Source organism: Pleurodeles waltl, chromosome 10 (assembly GCF_031143425.1).
Source record: "Pleurodeles waltl isolate 20211129_DDA chromosome 10, aPleWal1.hap1.20221129, whole genome shotgun sequence".
Lineage (NCBI taxonomy): Eukaryota > Metazoa > Chordata > Amphibia > Caudata > Salamandridae > Pleurodeles > Pleurodeles waltl.
The window spans coordinates 667,749,045-667,767,526 of NC_090449.1; the positions used below are offsets into that span (position 1 = coordinate 667,749,045).

General features: G+C 42.9%; 1 protein-coding gene across 2 annotated transcripts in view; it reads left to right on the forward strand.

Moving 5' to 3' along the window:
• The window catches only part of DYNC2I1 (dynein 2 intermediate chain 1), a 436,420-nt gene that overhangs the window by 352,574 nt on the left and 65,364 nt on the right, over positions 1–18,482 (forward strand). For both annotated transcript variants that reach the window (XM_069211167.1, XM_069211168.1), the window contains 4 exons: positions 9,041–9,092; positions 12,179–12,239; positions 13,481–13,580; positions 17,445–17,576. In XM_069211167.1, coding sequence (XP_069067268.1) covers positions 9,041–9,092; positions 12,179–12,239; positions 13,481–13,580; positions 17,445–17,576 — 345 coding nt within the window. The remainder of the gene's footprint in view (positions 1–9,040; positions 9,093–12,178; positions 12,240–13,480; positions 13,581–17,444; positions 17,577–18,482) is intronic.

Genomic DNA, 18,482 nt, shown 5'->3' on the forward strand with positions numbered 1-18,482 from the left:
GAAACACTTGCATTGCAATGCATGCTTATTGGACCAAAGCCTTCTCATATATGAACTAGGCTAAGCAGGAAATTATCCTACTGGAAAAAAATCACTGTTTGGGAACTTCAGACGAAAAACACTAGGAAGGTATCCGTCTTGGAAAGGAATTAATTCAAGGCTTCAGGAGAATGTCTGTTTCCAGAATTATCTGATGTGAGAAGACAAGCCTCATGTTTGATATCTTTCTACTCCACCATGCTTTTGCGCTACGCTGGCCATTCCATAACCCAGCTGTTCTACACAACACGTCAACCTGCTCTTTGCCAGACCCCAACCACTGAAACAATAAGGATTACTAGGCAGAATGAAAGATGTCTCCTCACTACACATTAATCATGAGGATCCAAAACAAGCTCTCTTCCTTTCCATGGATGTCAGGCCGAATAACCCCACCACCAGCTGTGGTGAACCTAGAAGTATCAACATGCCTCCATCCTGAAGCTGTAGGTTTATGGGAATGTCAGTGGAAAAAATGGTCAAACCTCTAGAGGGGAGATGGACTGAAGACGTTTCTTTCAAAGAATGTTCACTATATGGTAACCACACACCATAGCCCATATTTTGTGGTGACACTGGAAGTAGATGGATGAGAAACACACAGTTTCAAAACTATTAAAGACAGTATAAATTGTTCTGCTTGCCACAAGCCAGGGTTGATAACCATAAGATAGTGGAGCTCATTTTCTAGTGATTCACAAAGAGCTCGCCAAAAGCATGAAAGATAATGAGTTCCTCTGTCAGAAATTGTTTATTTGGTATCCCAGAAAGATAAAAATGTCAAAAACACTGAGCCATCATGTCAGCTGTTAGTAGCATAGAAAGGGGCAAAAATTAGCTATCTTTGAAAAACTATTAACGGTAATGATTATAACTTGAAACCCTTCTGAATGTGGAAAATCTCTCATAAATTCAAAAGAGATCATATACCATGGCTCAGGTAGCAACTGCTAAAGGTTTATAATGTAACAATATGTTTTTAATAATCGCTGGGAAAGAAATTGCAATATCTTGAGCATCAGTATGGACTGTAGGTCACCAAAATGATTGCAGAAAAAAAATCCAACGTAGTCTTTACTCCTCTGTGGCCCAGGTGGCAGAATCAGAATGATGATCCATGTGCATCACATTAAGCTTTAGTTCTTTGGTTGGAATAAAATAGCTTGTAAACTCAGATGAAGATTATGTGGCAGCAAACTGTGAAGCAGATGGTTTTACAGCTCACGGATATTCACTTTAAAGTTAAACAGTCCTGTATTGTTAGGAGTGATACATGATTGCACAAGACAGTGTACTGAATACTTAGAACATTACTTCAAACTCTGTGGGAGGCTTAACCAGACTCACATTTTGTTTGAATGGTCAGATGACTTGGTCCTGAGGAGACCCTTAAATGTATATGGGTCCAAAACATCGACATACCCTCCTTGGTTTTCATTTGAGTTAATAGCAGTATGGATTCTGAATTACAACACCCTCAGATTGATATCAACAAATATTGTGAAAAACCAGGAGAACTATACAGTGCCTTAATGTATATGTGTTTTTAAACATGTTTTCACATTTGAGTACTGCTTTGTCTGCACTTGGTTCACTTACTCACATATTACTGCATATGAATTGCCAATATATGCAATTGACAGAAAGTCATGAGCATTCCATTGCTCTTTCCGGTCCTCATTGCTTCACACATTTATATTTTTCTTCAATAAATTGACTGCTAATGTTTCATTGATGTTTTAGTGACGTTCTAAAAGTTGTCATGAGTGCTGTATTGACGTTCTAAAAGTTGTCATGAGTGCTGTAATATCTTGAGTAATTAGCAGTGCATGGCGAGTGCAAGGGTTATGGTTACCTTTGGACGTGAGTTATAGTAGCTTGAAATAACTCTAACTGCTGAATTTCTATGGTTTTGTGCAAGTAAATTCAGAACCTGACTATAATTTCCCTGTAACCTTTGGGTTTCTTAAATGAATTTCTATGTTTTTTTAAAATTCTATTTCCTAATTATAACATCCCTGTAACCTTTGCTTTTTTAAGTGAATTTTGTTTAACGTAAAGTAATTTTAATTACAGCAGGACCTGTCCCTTTGGGTGTGAGAATAGGTGTGAGGGTGTCTCTAGGTGTGAGAGTGAGTGTGACAGTGTCTGGGTGTGAGAGGGTCTTTGTGGGGGTGAGAGTGTCTCTGTGGGTAGGTGTGTGAGTGTCTGTGGGTGTGTGAGTGGGTGCATGAATGTCTAAGTAGGTCTATGTGTGAGTACAGGAGTCTCTTAGTGAGTGTGTGAGTGCCTAAGTGGGTCTGTAAGTGGGTGTGTGAGTCTCTGAGTGGGGGCTTGAGTCACTGAGAGGGTCTGTGAGTGGGTGCGTGAGTCTCTGAGTCAGTCTGTGAGTGGGTGCGTGCATCTCTGATTAGGACTGTGTGTGGGTGGGTGTGTGCCTGAGTGGATCTGTGAGTGGGTGCATGAGTGTGTAGCTGGGTCTGTGAATGGATGCATGAGTATCTGAATGGGTCTGTGAGTGTTTGAGTGTGTCTGTGAGTGGGTGTGTGAGTATCTGTGTGGGTGTGTAAGTAGCTGTGTGAGTGACTCGGCCACAAATGGATCTCATCTGCCCTTTTATCCAACAAGTTTTCCACAAAATAGCTTTGCACAAAATATCTACCTAAGTGCAGTTCTTTCTGCCTTCTTGCGTAAATGTCCATTGTGTGTTCTACACTACAGCTGTGTAATGGACCACAAGGAAATTTCACTAGTAACCTTGTTTGCGTGTGGCAATGGGATTGTTTCTTGTGTCTCTTTCTCTTGAATTCTGTGATAACATGAATCCTCCTATAGAGGGTCCTTCCTGTTATCTATATGACATAAGTGCGTCTTTATTTTTGCGGAGATGTCCTCATATTCCTCGCGTCAAGAACGCACCATCAAGATATGCGCAAAATGCACAGGGGGGCCCTTTGGTAAGCTTTGGTAAAACCAGGATCCTTCCTGTTATCTATATGAAGTAAGTGCTTCCTTGTTTTTGTGGAGATGTCCTCTTTCCTCAGCATCAAGAACGTGCCATCAAAATTGGCGCAAAACGCACAGAGTGGCCCTTTGGTGAGCTCTCTATCATCCTGGCAAAAGGTGTGAAGACCTTTGCATACTACTAAGGTGGACAGCGTGGGGCCAAGCAGGTGCAGCTTCCAGGTGATTTTCACATTTACATACTCATAGCATTTTAAAGGAAGAACCATTTACCCTGCTCTTACCAGGAGAGAACAAGAAAGAACCCACTCGTCACAGTCACATACAGATTGCGCCAATAGATCAGTGGAACATTTACCTCCACAAAGGATTTCAGATCCTTTCTCGATATGACGAGTAAACACACTTGCTTTGGTTTCACCAAGCACTGGAGTTAGAATAATTTGTCAGTTACAGAAGTGGAACTTCAGCAGGGGATGCCTGTTATGTTTATATTTGTAAGTGCTTCCTAGTGAAGTTTCACCCCTTCGCTGCCAGGCCTTTTCCCCTCCTGTGCCGAGCCTTTTTTTGGCTATTTCGGGCAGTTCGCTCTTAGGCCCTCATACCTTTTTCTCCACATAAGCTACCCAGGCCAAATTTGCGTCCTTTTTTCCCAACATCCTAGGGATTCTAGAGGTACCCAGACTTTTGTGGGTTCCCCTGAAGGAGACCAAGAAAGTAGCCAAAATACAGCGCAATTGTTTTTTTGTTTTTTATAAATGGGAAAAAAGGGCTGCAGAAGAAGGCTTGTCGTTTTCTCCCTGAAAATGACATCAAGAAAGGGTTTGCAGTGCTAAAATAACCATCTTCCCAGCGTTCAGGAACTGGCAGACCTGAATTAGAAAACCCCATTTTTCAACACAATTTTGGCATTTTACTGGGACATACCCCATCCTTACTATTTTTTGTGATTTCAGCCTCCTTTCAGTTAGTGACAGAAATGGGTGTGAAACCAATGCTGGATCCCAGACAGCTAAACATTTCTGAAAAGTAGACAAAATTGTGAATTCAGCAAGAGGTAATTTGTGTAGATCCTACAAGTGTTTCCTACAGAAAATCACAGCTGAAATAAATGAGTATTGAAATTGAGGTGAGAAAAACGGCCATTTATCTCCACGTTTTACTCTGTAACTGTTTCCTGCGATGTCAGATTTTTGAAAGCAATATAGCTTTATGTCTGCTGGACTCTTCTGGTTGTGGGGATATATAGGGCTTGTAGGTTCTTCAAGAACTCTAGGTACCCAGAGCCAATCACGGAGATGCACCTTGCAACGGGTTTTCATTGTATACCGGGCATACAGCAATTAATTTGTATTAATATAAAAAGTGAGAAATATGTATCAAGAAAAATTTGTATTTCCAAAATGGGCACAAGATAAGGTGTTAAGAAGCAGTGGTTATATGCACATCTCTGAATTCCGGGGTGCCCATACTAGCATGTGAATTACAGGGCATTTCTCAAATACAGGGAGGGCAGAATTATTAGGCAAATGAGTATTTTGACCACATCATCCTCTTTCTGCATGTTGTCTTACTCCAAGCTGTATAGGCTCGAAAGCCTACTACCAATTAAGCATATTAGGTGATGTGCATCTCTGTAATGAGAAGGGGTGTGGTCTAATGACATCAACACCCTATATCAGGTGTGCATAATTATTAGGCAACTTCCTTTCCTTTGGCAAAATGGGTCAAAAGAAGGACTTGACAGGCTCAGAAAAGTCAAAAATAGTGAGATATCTTGCAGAGGGATGCAGCACTCTTAAAATTGCAAAGCTTCTGAAGCGTGATCATCGAACAATCAAGCGTTTCATTCAAAATAGTCAACAGGGTCGCAAGAAGCGTGTGGAAAAACCAAGGCGCAAAATAACTGCCCATGAACTGAGAAAAGTCAAGCGTGCAGCTGCCACGATGCCACTTGCCACCAGTTTGGCCATATTTCAGAGCTGCAACATCACTGGAGTGCCCAAAAGCACAAGGTGTGCAATACTCAGAGACATGGCCAAGGTAAGAAAGGCTGAAAGACGACCACCACTGAACAAGACACACAAGCTGAAACGTCAAGACTGGGCCAAGAAATATCTCACGACTGATTTTTCTAAGGTTTTATGGACTGATGAAATGAGAGTGAGTCTTGATGGGCCAGATGGATGGGCCCGTGGCTGGATTGGTAAAGGGCAGAGAGCTCCAGTCCGACTCAGACGCCAGCAAGGTGGAGGTGGAGTACTGGTTTGGGCTGGTATCATCAAAGATGAGCTTGTGGGGCCTTTTCGGGTTGAGGATGGAGTCAAGCTCAACTCCCAGTCCTACTGCCAGTTCCTGGAAGACACCTTCTTCAAGCAGTGGTACAGGAAGAAGTCTGCATCCTTCAAGAAAAACATGGTTTTCATGCAGGACAATGCTCCATCACACGCGTCCAAGTACTCCACAGCGTGGCTGGCAAGAAAGGGTATAAAAGAAGGAAATCTAATGACATGGCCTCCTTGTTCACCTGATCTGAACCCCATTGAGAACCTGTGGTCCATCATCAAATGTGAGATTTACAAGGAGGGAAAACAGTACACCTCTCTGAACAGTGTCTGGGAGGCTGTGGTTGCTGCTGCACGCAATGTTGATGGCGAACAGATCAAAACACTGACAGAATCCATGGATGGGAGACTTTTGAGTGTCCTTGCAAAGAAAGGTGGCTATATTGGTCACTGATTTGTTTTTGTTTTGTTTTTGAATGTCAGAAATGTATATTTGTGAATGTTGAGATGTTATATTGGTTTCACTGGTAATAATTAATAATTGAAATGGGTATATATTTTTTTGTTGTTAAGTTGCCTAATAATTATGCACAGTAATAGTCACCTGCACACACAGATATCCCCCTAACATAGCTAAAACTAAAAACAAACTAAAAACTACTTCCAAAAATATTCAGCTTTGATATTAATGAGTTTTTTGGGTTCATTGAGAACATGGTTGTTGTTCAATAATAAAATTAATCCTCAAAAATACAACTTGCCTAATAATTCTGCACTCCCTGTAGACGTCTTTTTTTATACACTGTCTTTCAATTGGAAGGAAAAAATGTAGAGAAAGACAAGGGACCATAACACGTGTTTTGCTATTCTGTGTTCCCCCATGTCTCCCGATAAAAACTGTACCTCACTTGCGTGGGTAGGCCTAATGCTCGCGACAGGAAACACAACATGAACACATCACATTTTGACATTGAAATCTGACAAAGTGCCTAGCTGTGTATTTTGGCCTCTAGCTCAACTGGCACCTATGGAAACCTACCAAACCTGCGCCTTTTTTTAAAACAAGACACCTGGGGAATCCAATATGGGGTGACTTGTGGAGCTCTGACCAGGTTCTGTTACCCAGAATCCTTTGCAAACCTCAAAATGTGGCCCAAAAAACACTTTTTCCTCTCATTTCGGTGACAGAAAGTTCTGGAATCTGAGAAGAGCCACAAATTACGTTCTACCCAGCGTTCCCCTAGGTCTTCCGATTCAAATGGTACCTCACTTGTGTGGGTAGGCCTAGCGCCCGCGACAGGAAAGGCCCCAAAACACAATGTGGACACATCACATTTTCCCAAAGAAAACAGAGCTGTTTCTTGCAAAGTGCCTAGCTGTGGATTTTGGCCTCTAGCTCAGCCAGCACCTAGGGAAACCTAGCAAACCTGTGCATTTTTTAAAACTAAACACCTAGGGGAATCCGAGATGGGGTGACTTGTTGGGATCTGACCAGGTTCTGTTACCCAGAATCCTTTGCAAACCTCAAAATTTGGCTAACAAATCACAAATTCCTCACATTTCGGTGACAGAAAGTTCTGGAGTCTGAGAGGACCCACATATTTCCTTCCACCCAGTGTTCCCCCAAGTCTTCCGATAAAAATGGTACCTCACTTTTGTGGGTAGGCCTGGCGCCCGCGAAAGAAAATGCCCCAAAACACTATCTGGACACATCAAAATTATCAAATACAAAACTACCTGTTTTTGCTGGGGGCATCTGCGTGTTTGGTCCTGGGCTCAGCAGCCATCTATGGAAACCTACCATACCCAGACATTTCTGACAACTAGACACCCGAGGGAGTCCAGGGAGGTGTGAGTTGCGTGGATCCCCCAATGTTTTCTTACCCAGAATCCTCAGCAAACCTCAAATTTAGCTAAAAAAATCACATTCTTCCCACATTCCTGTGTGGGATCACAGCACCGGAACACATTTCCTACCATCCAACGTTCCCCTCAGTCTCCTGGTAAAAATGATACCTCACTTGTGTAGGTGGGCCCAAGTGCCTGTGCCAGGGAAGAGCCAAAAAAAAATCGAAACTGAGGGGGAGCCAAAGCGGGTCCAAAAGGGCAGTTTGATAAATAAAATTTTTAGGCTGACAAGTGCAGCAGAATTTTTATCAGTATAGATGAGACAATGTTGGGTGGTAGGAATTTTGTGGATTCCTGCAGATCCCGGAAGGTTCCATCACAAAAATGTGGGAAAAATGTGTGATTTCCAGCAAAGTTGGAGGTTTGCAGGGCATTTTGGGTAAGAAAATGGTGCGGGTGCATGTGAAGCACACCACCCTGGAATCACCCAGATGTTTAGTTTTCAGATGAGTCTAGGTCTTGTGAATTTTTCAACATGGCAGCATCCCAAAGTCCAAAAAGTGCAGCCCTCACCATTCCAAGTGGGACGATTTTGAGAGTTAGCCAAGCTCTCATGGCCCAAATGTAAAACCAAAACCCAAAGTAATCAAATGTCCTCTTGCTTGCCATGGGATAAGATGTTTTAGTGTGCGGGGGAGAGCTTAAAGACTGTTACCCCGTTCAGTTGGGGTGTGGGCATAACCAGGCCCATACAAGTTGGTAGCCACCACCCCACTAAATATTATTTGTTTTTAATTACCTGGCATCTAGTAGACTTTCTGCCCCCCCCCCCGGGGTGTGGATCAGGGGAAATTGCCCCATCTGCCCACTGGTGGACAGAACATCTTTGGCCCCATTTATTTGGGGTGGGGGGTATGGCAATTGCCCCACCCTCTTATTTTGGACAAAACAAATCTTCCTTGGCCTCTGGTGGGCTTTCTGCCCCCCTTGGGGGCAGATGGACCTTCCAAAAATAGGCCAATCTGCACCCAAGGGGGGCAGATATGGCCAACAGTAATGGGCCCCCATGGGGAGCGACGCTCACCCAAGGGGCTGCCCCCCAAACAAAACACACACACACACCAATCCCTGGTGCCTAAGTGGTTTCTGCATCCCCAAGGGCAGATCGGCCTAATAGAAATAGGCCGATCGGCCCCCAAGGGGAGCAGAAATAGCCTAAAATAAATTTGCCCCCCAGGGGAGCGACCCTTGCCTAAGGGGTCGCTCTCCTTGCGTGAAATTGCCGCAAAATAAGAAATGCATAGAAAGACAGCATGGTAAAGGATATTACCCATGCAGGCTTGCAGTAGGTTTTGATTCTTGAGAAAGCTATCTAGGGTGGAGGCCTGTAAGTCTTCCTCGTTATCCCCAAGGTATATGATGTTCGGCTGAAGTAGGGAGTGATAGATGAACTGTAGTTGTTATCTGTTTGCTGAGAGGATTTTGATTCCTGTGTATTTGCAAGAGGACAGTTTATCCACTGTGAATGAAATTATATTTAGGTTATTGGAATATATACATTAACATTTGGATTATGTTGACCGATCATGCATAGATTCTGACATGAAATGTTTCAGGATGAAATTCATATCAAAACTAGATTTGGTATGTACTCACAATTGTTTGAAACAGGTTCTTCCTGTTTGTGGGATTTAGTTTCTCCGTTATGCTGTGTTTGGCACACAGCGTAATATGAATTCACTTTTTATTACTGCTTAAAAAACAATTAAACATATCTTTTGAACCGAGTACATACACAGTGTTCCTGCTGCAAAATTAGTGCAGGCCTTAGCCCTAAACGCAGGCTCTTAAAACGCCTTATTGTTGTCATCTTTTGTAATGCTTAATAATATAATTTCTTTCAGGTAGTAATGGAGATGCAGAAGGTAGATCTTGCTGGTTCACAGAGCGATTTAGGTAAGTTTTGTAGAAATAGGAAGAAATAACATTGGTTAGTCTTGAAACAAACAATGTTCATAGTAGCCTAACTCTGCAGTGCTTTACGTGGTTTGTTATCATTAAACACATACTTGTATTTTACCCATATATTGAAGATGCATATAAAATGATTGATCAAGCTATTTTATTTAAATACCTAAAAAATACTCCATTGATAGTCTATGTTCATGACTTGCAAATTGTCAGGTATGGCATCTCCGATCATGTCCTTTTCTTTTAGTCTGTGACATTAATAAAAGTTTAAAGGATGTAGGTTTAATATGTTAGTGCGATAAAATTCTAGTTCTTAATGTCTGCGGAGTTCTACACATCTGACACAATAGTTTCCGTTTGAAATTTCCCACTGCAAATATGCAAAGTAAGTCTCAACTCCATAAACAAAACAAACAATACAACAACAAACATTACCCAAAAACCCATTACCATGAATTTGCGGTCAGGGGAAAGAAAGTGTAAGAAAGTGCCCCTTTTTGACACCGTCACCCCCACTTTTTTCCTAGTACATGATGCAGTCTTGACTGAGAGTGCACTGGGTTCCTGCTATTCAGGTCCCCAGTGCCACATCTCTTTCTCTAAAACCGAAATTGTACCCCAATTAGCAATACCTTTGGCACCCCTGTAAGTCCCTAGTAAATGGTACCCCAGGTTCCAAGTGTGGGGACATCAAAGAGGGTCACCAAGGGCTGCAGCATGTATTGCGCCACCCTCAGGGACCCCTCACCTCGTCCATACACACTGCCATTACAGGCTGCGTGTCTTGGTGCAACTAAAAGTGAAAACACAACATTGCACACAGCCTGTGTGCCATGTCACCTAACACTGCGTGCAATATATGTAAGCCACCCCTACTGCAGCCCTTACAGCCCGAAAGCAGGGTGCATTATATTATATGTGTAGACATATCTGCAAGAGCAGATATGCCCCTGCTGTGTCTTTGTCGATTCTTAAACATAGTGAGTGATAAGGGAAGTCATTTTAAGTGTATCTTCTGTACAGTGGCGTAGCGTGGGGGGTGCAGAGGGGGCCGGCCGCACCGGGCGCAACATCGGGGGGGGGGGGGCGCGCTCGCACTCGCGAGTGCTAAAATCCACGGGTTAGGGGGCGCAAATTACTTGCCTTGCCCCGGGTGCTGACAACCCACGCAACGCCACTGCTTCTGTACACTGGTCAATACGAGTTCCTTAGCTACATGATGGCTTCACTGGACCTAGTAATGTTTGGTATCAAACATCTCATATTAATAAATCCTCACTGATGCCAGTGATGGTTTTATTAATACATGTACCCAGAGGGCACCCTAGAGGTGTCCCCTGAGAAACCTACCACGTACAGCATACTGCCTGACTAGTTCAGACTATCCTGACACCACCAGACAGTTAGTAGTCAGAGAGGCGTTCCAACTCCCAGGCTAGTTCCACCTCTAAGGTCGGCATCCTGATGTGGACACGAAATGTAGAAATCTGCCATCTTGGAACTGGGAACTCTGGAACAGGGTAATGCCCACTTCCCACATAAGTGATCTTATAGGGGGCAATTCCTTAAGGGTTTACCAATCTGAACCCTCCAACTCCCTTTGTTTTGCATGCGTCGGCTCTAAATCTTGTTTTAACATTTTTGATGGGGTGTCCTTTTTAGCCCCTTCACAGTTGCCAGTTGCTAGTTGCAGTTGTTAACCATAAAAGATAGTCTTTTTGGTGGCTATCACTTTGACGAGGTTGGTCAGTGAGCTGCAGGCCCTGAATGCCTACCTGCCATTTGTTTTTTCCCGACTAGCTGATGTTGCACACTGGGGCTGATATCCTCCCAAAAGTGCTTATTCATTTCCACGTGGGTCAATTCATTATCCTCCCATCCTTTTATCACCCAGCCCACTCCAGAAAGGAGGAGGGATAGCTGCATCGTTTGGACCCTAGGTGGGTGTTTATTTTTTATCTTGCCCATACTGGAGACATCAGATTGAATAACCAATTCTTTGTCTACATAAATGGAAACACTGTGTAGAAATGTACAGTATCCTGATGGATTATCCTTTGTATCAAAATGTGCTACACACTTGCCAAAAGTGAGCCAATTGAAAGAGTGAGAGCTCACTACACCAGAACCAAGACCTTGTCTTCTTCACTCACAGGAGTCGTTCCTATTGCAGTCATCTGCAAGGCGGCAACATGGGTGTTTCTACGAGCTTGTGCCACACATTACTGCTTGGATGGGCACTTTGCCCGGTCTGTGCTGCAAGATTTCTATAGCTATCTATCCATCAGCCCTCGTCTGGGTAAGGTACTGCTTAGGAATCTATTCAACAGCTAAGGAATTTGTAGGTAGAATTAGCCATCAGAAGGAAAAGTTACTTACCTTAAGTAACAGCCTTTCTTTTGGATACTGTTTCCACCTGAGATACCTCACTGATTCCCACCCACCTCCCCATCTGGTGAAGGTAAGTACAGGGATAGGTTAATAGGATTCCAATTATAGGTTTGGCACTCCACTTTTTCTAATCAATGTTTTTCTGTCTGCTCTCCTCAAAGGCTTGAAAGAAACGGATGGAAATAAACTTTATCTGACAGAGACTTCTAGCTGCAGATTCCTTACCTTTGAATTTCCCAGGCATCAAACTGGATCCGGGAACTTTTGTGTGATCTGTGCCCCTGTGCGCCGTCAGATGACTTCATGCGGTTCCGCATGGTGTTTGCGTCATTAGAGCTCGAAGTCAAGTCATGGTCACCTATAGTGGGCCAACCACCCCTAAAGTACATTAAGGCCAGAGGCAGTCAATCTGAAGCTCATGGTACCTATTGTCAACACATGAACTAATCCAGTTTTAACAAGTGACTAGTTTGTTACTCACCAATGTTAGGCTGCTGAGAGTGGAAAGCATGAGGTAAAACAAAGTTCTCTTCCTAGTTGTGTTAATTTGTTCTTAAAGTATCAAATTGCATCTTTCAGTTTAACTGTCATTTATTTTCCTCTTGAGTACTCCGTAATTAGTATTTTTGAGGATTGTCACACTTGGTATTTTCAATTTTGACACATGTTTTGCTTTTCAGGTTTAATTCCTGGCGGAAAAGTGAAGTTAGTACACAGCTCCACGATTAATTTGCTTGACAGGTAAGAGTTGCTCACACCGATATAGCAATTGTTATTTGATTAAGTCTTGACCAGGCATATTGATAAGATGATCAGGTATTTTTTGAAAAAGGGACTTAAGTCCAGCCAACCAAGGCCTGAGATAGACTTGGTATCTTCAACTAAACTTCAAAGAAAATATATTTTGCGCTGACTGCTAAACAAATTTGAACTCTGAACTGCTTTTAGCAGACCTTAAGAAGTGATGTGTTTGCCGTGATGCTTTCTTAGATAGTACTGCTATCTATGTGCAAGGATTCATGACTTAATTCACTAATCGACTTTAGTACTGTATAATGTCTTATGTAGTAAGAAACAATCACAATTTAACAAAGATGTATTATAATTTGTCTACATCCAAGCAATTTGAATTGTTTATAGTTATAAAGAGCATCCTATTGTATAAACCACAGCTTAGGGGTATCTGAGCACTGTACATCAATTACAAAATTATTTTTGAGGCAATGTATTATCATTGTTTCACTGAAAGGATACTGAAACAATATTAATATTGTGGATTTAGACATTTGACATCTTGACTGGTGAGCTAGGAGAAAGGAAGGGTGCCTTTGGGGAACAGTCCAGGTATATATTCTTTTACAATGTTATTGTTCACTAGAGGTGTCACTGCACTGCAGCAGTACCAAATGCTTTCATATGGTACACAAATTGTGTTCTCAATCTTCTGTACACTTGTAGGACCTTATTACAGAAAGTATAGTGCTGGATGGTAATCACAGTTAATTCCCGGCAATTTATAGAAAGGCTGGCAGTATAGATATAAGTGCTCTGCCTTGGTTAAATGCCCCTAAGCAGAGGACTCCACCAGGTCAACACATACACAAGACAGATTTCATTAGCATAGGGGAATTATTCATTTAAATGTGGTCCTCTGCCAGTAGTGTGATACCTTTGGGTGTTAACACTGCTATACTATTGAGAAACGTTGTGATATGCACGTACCAAATAATTGGTGGACAGTGAAACATGGCCATATTAGGACCGGACATATATAACTCTTATTTTGATCGGTACCTTCCATGTAACTGTCATATGCTGTATATTTGTAGATCCCTCATTTGGGGACACCACCAACCAGTGCAGAGAGATGCAGACTATCGCACCTGCTCTTGTATTTCATGACTGTGCTTATTGCCTATATGACTTTGAAGGTTAAGTCGCTGTTGTATTTTAAGTTTGCACGTTTTTGTCTTTGTCTGCAGTTTTCTCTCCAAAGACATACACTATCAAGGGATTCCTCAAACATTGAATATTAAGATTCTGCCTTCGGATTCCAATCATTTCATCATCGGAACGGATATTGTGAGTTACTGCAGAGTGACTTTACTACTGTTTAATTATTTTTTTCTTAGATTTAATTGATAGTAAAATACATACATGCATATTACTTCGTTGTCTTTCAGAAGATAAAAAATAGATCATTAAGAATTACATTTTGTACTTCTTTTGACAGATTACCAGATTTGACAAAATAGCCCACTTGTAACGAACCAGGCAAACTCACGTAGTGTTCTGATCGTTCTGTTACCAGGGTACTTTCTATATGGGTATCCTTTGTAAGTGCACCCCTAATGTTCTGTTTGTCTTCTAGTATTCTAAAAACCAAAACCTTTGTGTATTGTCTCGTGTAGGAAACTGGGATTCTTTGCAGATGCGCCCCACTTTATTGCCTCTGTTTAGAGCTACTAGATGCTGATGTTTGACTGACTAATCAGACCCCAGTGCTAATGCTCTTAAAGCAAAGTATTTCCGTTTCCCAATTTGCACAGGACTTTAGCACCCCTGTTAGTCCCTAGTAAAAGGTACTCCTGGTACCTACTGCATGGGTACTAAATAGGGTCCCTAAGGGCTGCAACATATCTTATTCCACCCTAAAGAACCCACACACAAATTGCACACAGCATGCGATCGTAGACTGCGTGTCAGCGTGCAGACCCTGAGTGAAAACACAACATGGCGCACTCGTGTGCCATGCCAAAGTTACAGCGTGCATTATATGTAAGTCACCCAACCAGCAGACCTTAGAAGCCCCCAGGCAGGGTACATTATAATACATGTGAGGACATATCTACATGAGCAGATATGCCTGTGGTGTCTAGTTGTATTCCTAGACATTGTAAGTGACTGGGCAGCCATCTTAAAGTATGTACTGGACACTGGTCAGCCCGGGTGACCCAGCTACATGATGGCTGCATAGAAAATAAGGGGAGTTTGGTATCCAGCACCTTGTCTTAATAAATCCATACTGATGCATGTATTGGATTTATTATAACATGCACCCAGAGGGAACCTTAGAGGTGCCCCCTGAAACCTACTAGTCCTCTGATGTGCTGGTTTAGTGGTATAGACCAGTATGCCACCACAGATGAGTTTCTGACCCCCTGGCCTTGAGATCCTCTGCTCCCCGAGGTCAGAAACAGTGCCTGCCCTGGCAGGAGGTATTATCACCTGCGCCACCACGATGGCTAGTAAATCTGTATACCAAGGCCAGGGATTTTTAAATTCCCTGCCATCAGTGATATGTGACCTCCAGCTTCTCCCAGTCCTGGGAGAGGCAACCTCCTATCCTGAGGCCTATTTGGCACCCAGACAGGTAGGACAATTAGCAATGCTAGGAGGCATGTCACACCCTTAAGGTGGGCATCCTTAAGTGTACATGAAAAAGGGAATTCCACCGTGTGTGGTGGAATTAGGAATTCTGGGACAGGGGGATGATGCCCACTCCCCACACAAAATGGTCATCTACGGGGTGTGGTGACCTTTTGGCTACTACCATTCACTACCCTTACTGACCCTAAATTGAATATTTACGGGGCCCTGTAGCACCAGGAAAGCAAATCAAGTCAAGACTTGGAATACTGAGAACCAAAGAACACGGAAGACAGACCGAAGACAGCGAGAACTGAAGACCTGCGCCAAAGATTTGCACAAAAACCTGCTAGGCTGCTTGCACTTGGACCGTTGCTGGGATGACTTCACCAAGAGCTAGGCACCATTCCCAAAACCTTTGGAGGACTGCCAATCACCACAACAACCTGGAACGATCTCCCTTGGAGCAGAAGAGCTGCTTCCCTACATCTCCAGGCACCGTTTGCAAAGTCCGGTACTCTGTCCTGTTGGCCATCATGCCCTCTGAGGGAACAACGAGCCAGGAGAAGATTGGAGCCCAGGAGGTCAGCCACACCACTTTACTGAGGTCCTGAGACGCTGACCCTATCTGGAAGCTCCCTGCACCCATACCTGGGGTGCTGGCCCCTTGCAGAAACCTAGGCTTGTTGATTGCCCAATCCGGATTCCAACAGCACCAAAGCAGACCTACCATTGAGGCATGTCGGAATTCATAAGGCTATTCAGGAGAGTGATGCGTCATGACCCATCATTAGAGTGGGCCTGGATACTGTACCCCCACTGGCCAGAGCAATGGGTTTGTAGGTGATCACGATGGTGATGGATGCTTTTTCTATCTGGTAGGGAGTGCATCTGGAGGGAAGGGCGATCAGAGGACTTTAGCTCTAGAGAAGCAGCTTCTTTACATCAGCCTGCTTTCACTGCAGTAAATTCAAGTGGCCATGAAGGCATTCCTTCCTTTCTTCCGTTCAAGGTTAGTCTGTTCAGATTTTGAGGGCCAACATGACTGCGTTGTGGTACATTAACAAACAGGGAGGAGTAGGATCTCACTTTCATTGTCGAGGAACATTGAGGCTAAGCGCACCAGGAATGGATCTGGCTAGTCGCCAGTCATCTGGTCGACTATCTCAACATCAGAATAGACAGTTTTAGTCACATTAACTTGCTGACTACGAGTTGCCAAACATCCTTGCCTTTTGAGGCATGCCTTAGGTTGATGTGTGCACCACTCAGGAAAACACTTGCTGTCTAGAGTCATGGCCTTCCAGTACCTGTTGCGGGGAGCCTTCGTGTTTTGTGTTTCGGTTGAGGTGGACTTTTCCACTTCACCACGTTTTCTTCCATGCCCTTGATTCCTCTGGTTCTAAGGAACATTTCCACTTCATTACTTGTTTCCTTATATAACCTTTCATACCCTTGATTCCTCTTGTTCTGAGGAAGATTCGCCTAGACTGAGACCAGGCCATTCTCATTGCCCAGGACAGGCTGAAAGACCTCCTGAGACATTCATTTTCCATCTTCCTCTCACTTTGGATCTCTTCTCTCAGTTGGAAGGGCAGGTACTGCAACCCAGTCTCCACGGCCTAGAGACGGAGCTGCCTCCAGAGATTTTTCTTGCAGGATACCTCTCCTCCCATTCTCAGTCACAGTCTAGAGCCTGCCTAACAACTCTCACCCTGGGGCTACTCCTCTGCCACCTAGTGCATACAGAGGATTGCCATCTTTGTTCCCTCACTCTGTTTGGATGGGGAGGAAAAACGTGTTCCACATCAATATTCAGCCATGAAAGGCCCCTGTGTTGAAATTTGAGTATACCAAAAAACATGCAGGTTTCTTTTACCATCTTGTCTTCAGTATATTCAACTATATGTACATTCTTGATAGATTAACCCAAAATAGGAGCTGTGACCAGGAGTTGTCTCAATATACATGCTGCTTCTCTCCAGCTTTCTCTACGCAGAACCCACAGTTTCTAAAATACTTCTTGTAACCCTTCTGTTATCATCAGATCAATTAGAACCTGTAATATTATGTTCTTTGCCCAACCCCAACAATTTCGAGTGAACCCCCCACCTTTTATCTCTGTGTTCCACCTCATTGTATCTCATGGCTTCATATTTACCTAAGCAGTTTGTAATAACACATGGGCAATGGTCCTTTATACTACTGCCTAACGTCTGTCTCGCCATCATTTACACATAAGAAATGCAACTGTGTTGATTTGAATTGACATTTGTTTTTGTGTACTTACCATGTTTATTTAAATGCCACCATTCCATGCATGTCACACATAATACAAGCACATTGTAATAGTTTTGAAAGGAAGTCCAAGTGGTCTGTTTATCAATTACTTCATTACCCAACAAAATATAGGAAGTAGTATGCCTTTTTATATTGATAAACAATACAGAGGTTAGTAAGAAATTGAAATAGGTATGGTCTCCGTTTGAAGGGGTCCGTTTCCATGTCTTTTCATTTATCTTAGGCATTAAATTGCAAGAATGTTTGCATCCATCTTAATTGATTATATTTTTACAGGGTCTAATATTTCATGGCACTCGACATGGAAGCAGAGTACCTCCGAAGCTCTATAGGCCGCATCAGCGAGGAACCAGACCAAGTAAAGTTACTGCTGTCGATTTCTCTCCTTTCGGAGAACCTATATTTTTGGTAAGAAATGTTTTTCAGATCGATTGAAGTTTTCCATATATAACAAAAATGTACTTTGAATCATAAAGAAAGGGTTATAATATCTGTATGCTGTTAGACATGTGCTGGTATTCTAAGTCTATCAATGGTGTAAGATTGTTGGGCACAGAGTTTTATAATCAATCATAGGTGAAGGTTGATGAGGTCCTTGACTACTGAACTATGATTTCTCATTAGCTGTTTTGCTTTAAATATATAATTGGGAACTGGGTACTCTCTTGGAGGGACTTGTTCCCTGTTTTCCCCTTATAAGCACAACCCTGGCCATGTGTCCAAATCTGGATGTATAACTCAACTATTGTAAGTGACTGACTGGGCCATTGCCGACCAAAGCTCAGATGCAATCTATGCTGCAAACCTTGAGTGCTATTTTGACTCCCTCTGATGTGCCTTCGGGTCCCTTTGAGCCGCAGGGGCCTTCAGTTGGGATACCACCAGTGACTCCTCCTCTAATGACTGTCTGCCCACTTAGGAGCCCTTCCGGTCAAATTGTGATACTGGTATAGGCTTCCACTCTGGCCCATGGTCCATGGCAGTTCCCAATGCTTCAGTGCTGTTCCCAGCATTAGCATTGTGTATGTTGCATCCTTCTTTGCTATTATCTGGTGTTTGCGTGTTAGATCAATGGTCTAGAATAACTCTTTAAAGTTCACGTGCTTCCAGGACACTTGGTTTGATTTCAGAACCTGTAACGTTCAACTCAGCTGCATTAAGGATCTAAGCTGACTCTGACCATGTTGTTAAAACAGCATGCCATTTTGAATAATATCAATTGCAGATGGTACTAAGTTGTTAAGTGTGTAAATATGAGTGTACCATGATTTCATATCATTATTAACAACAGCTAATGCTGTCTCTAAATTTGCT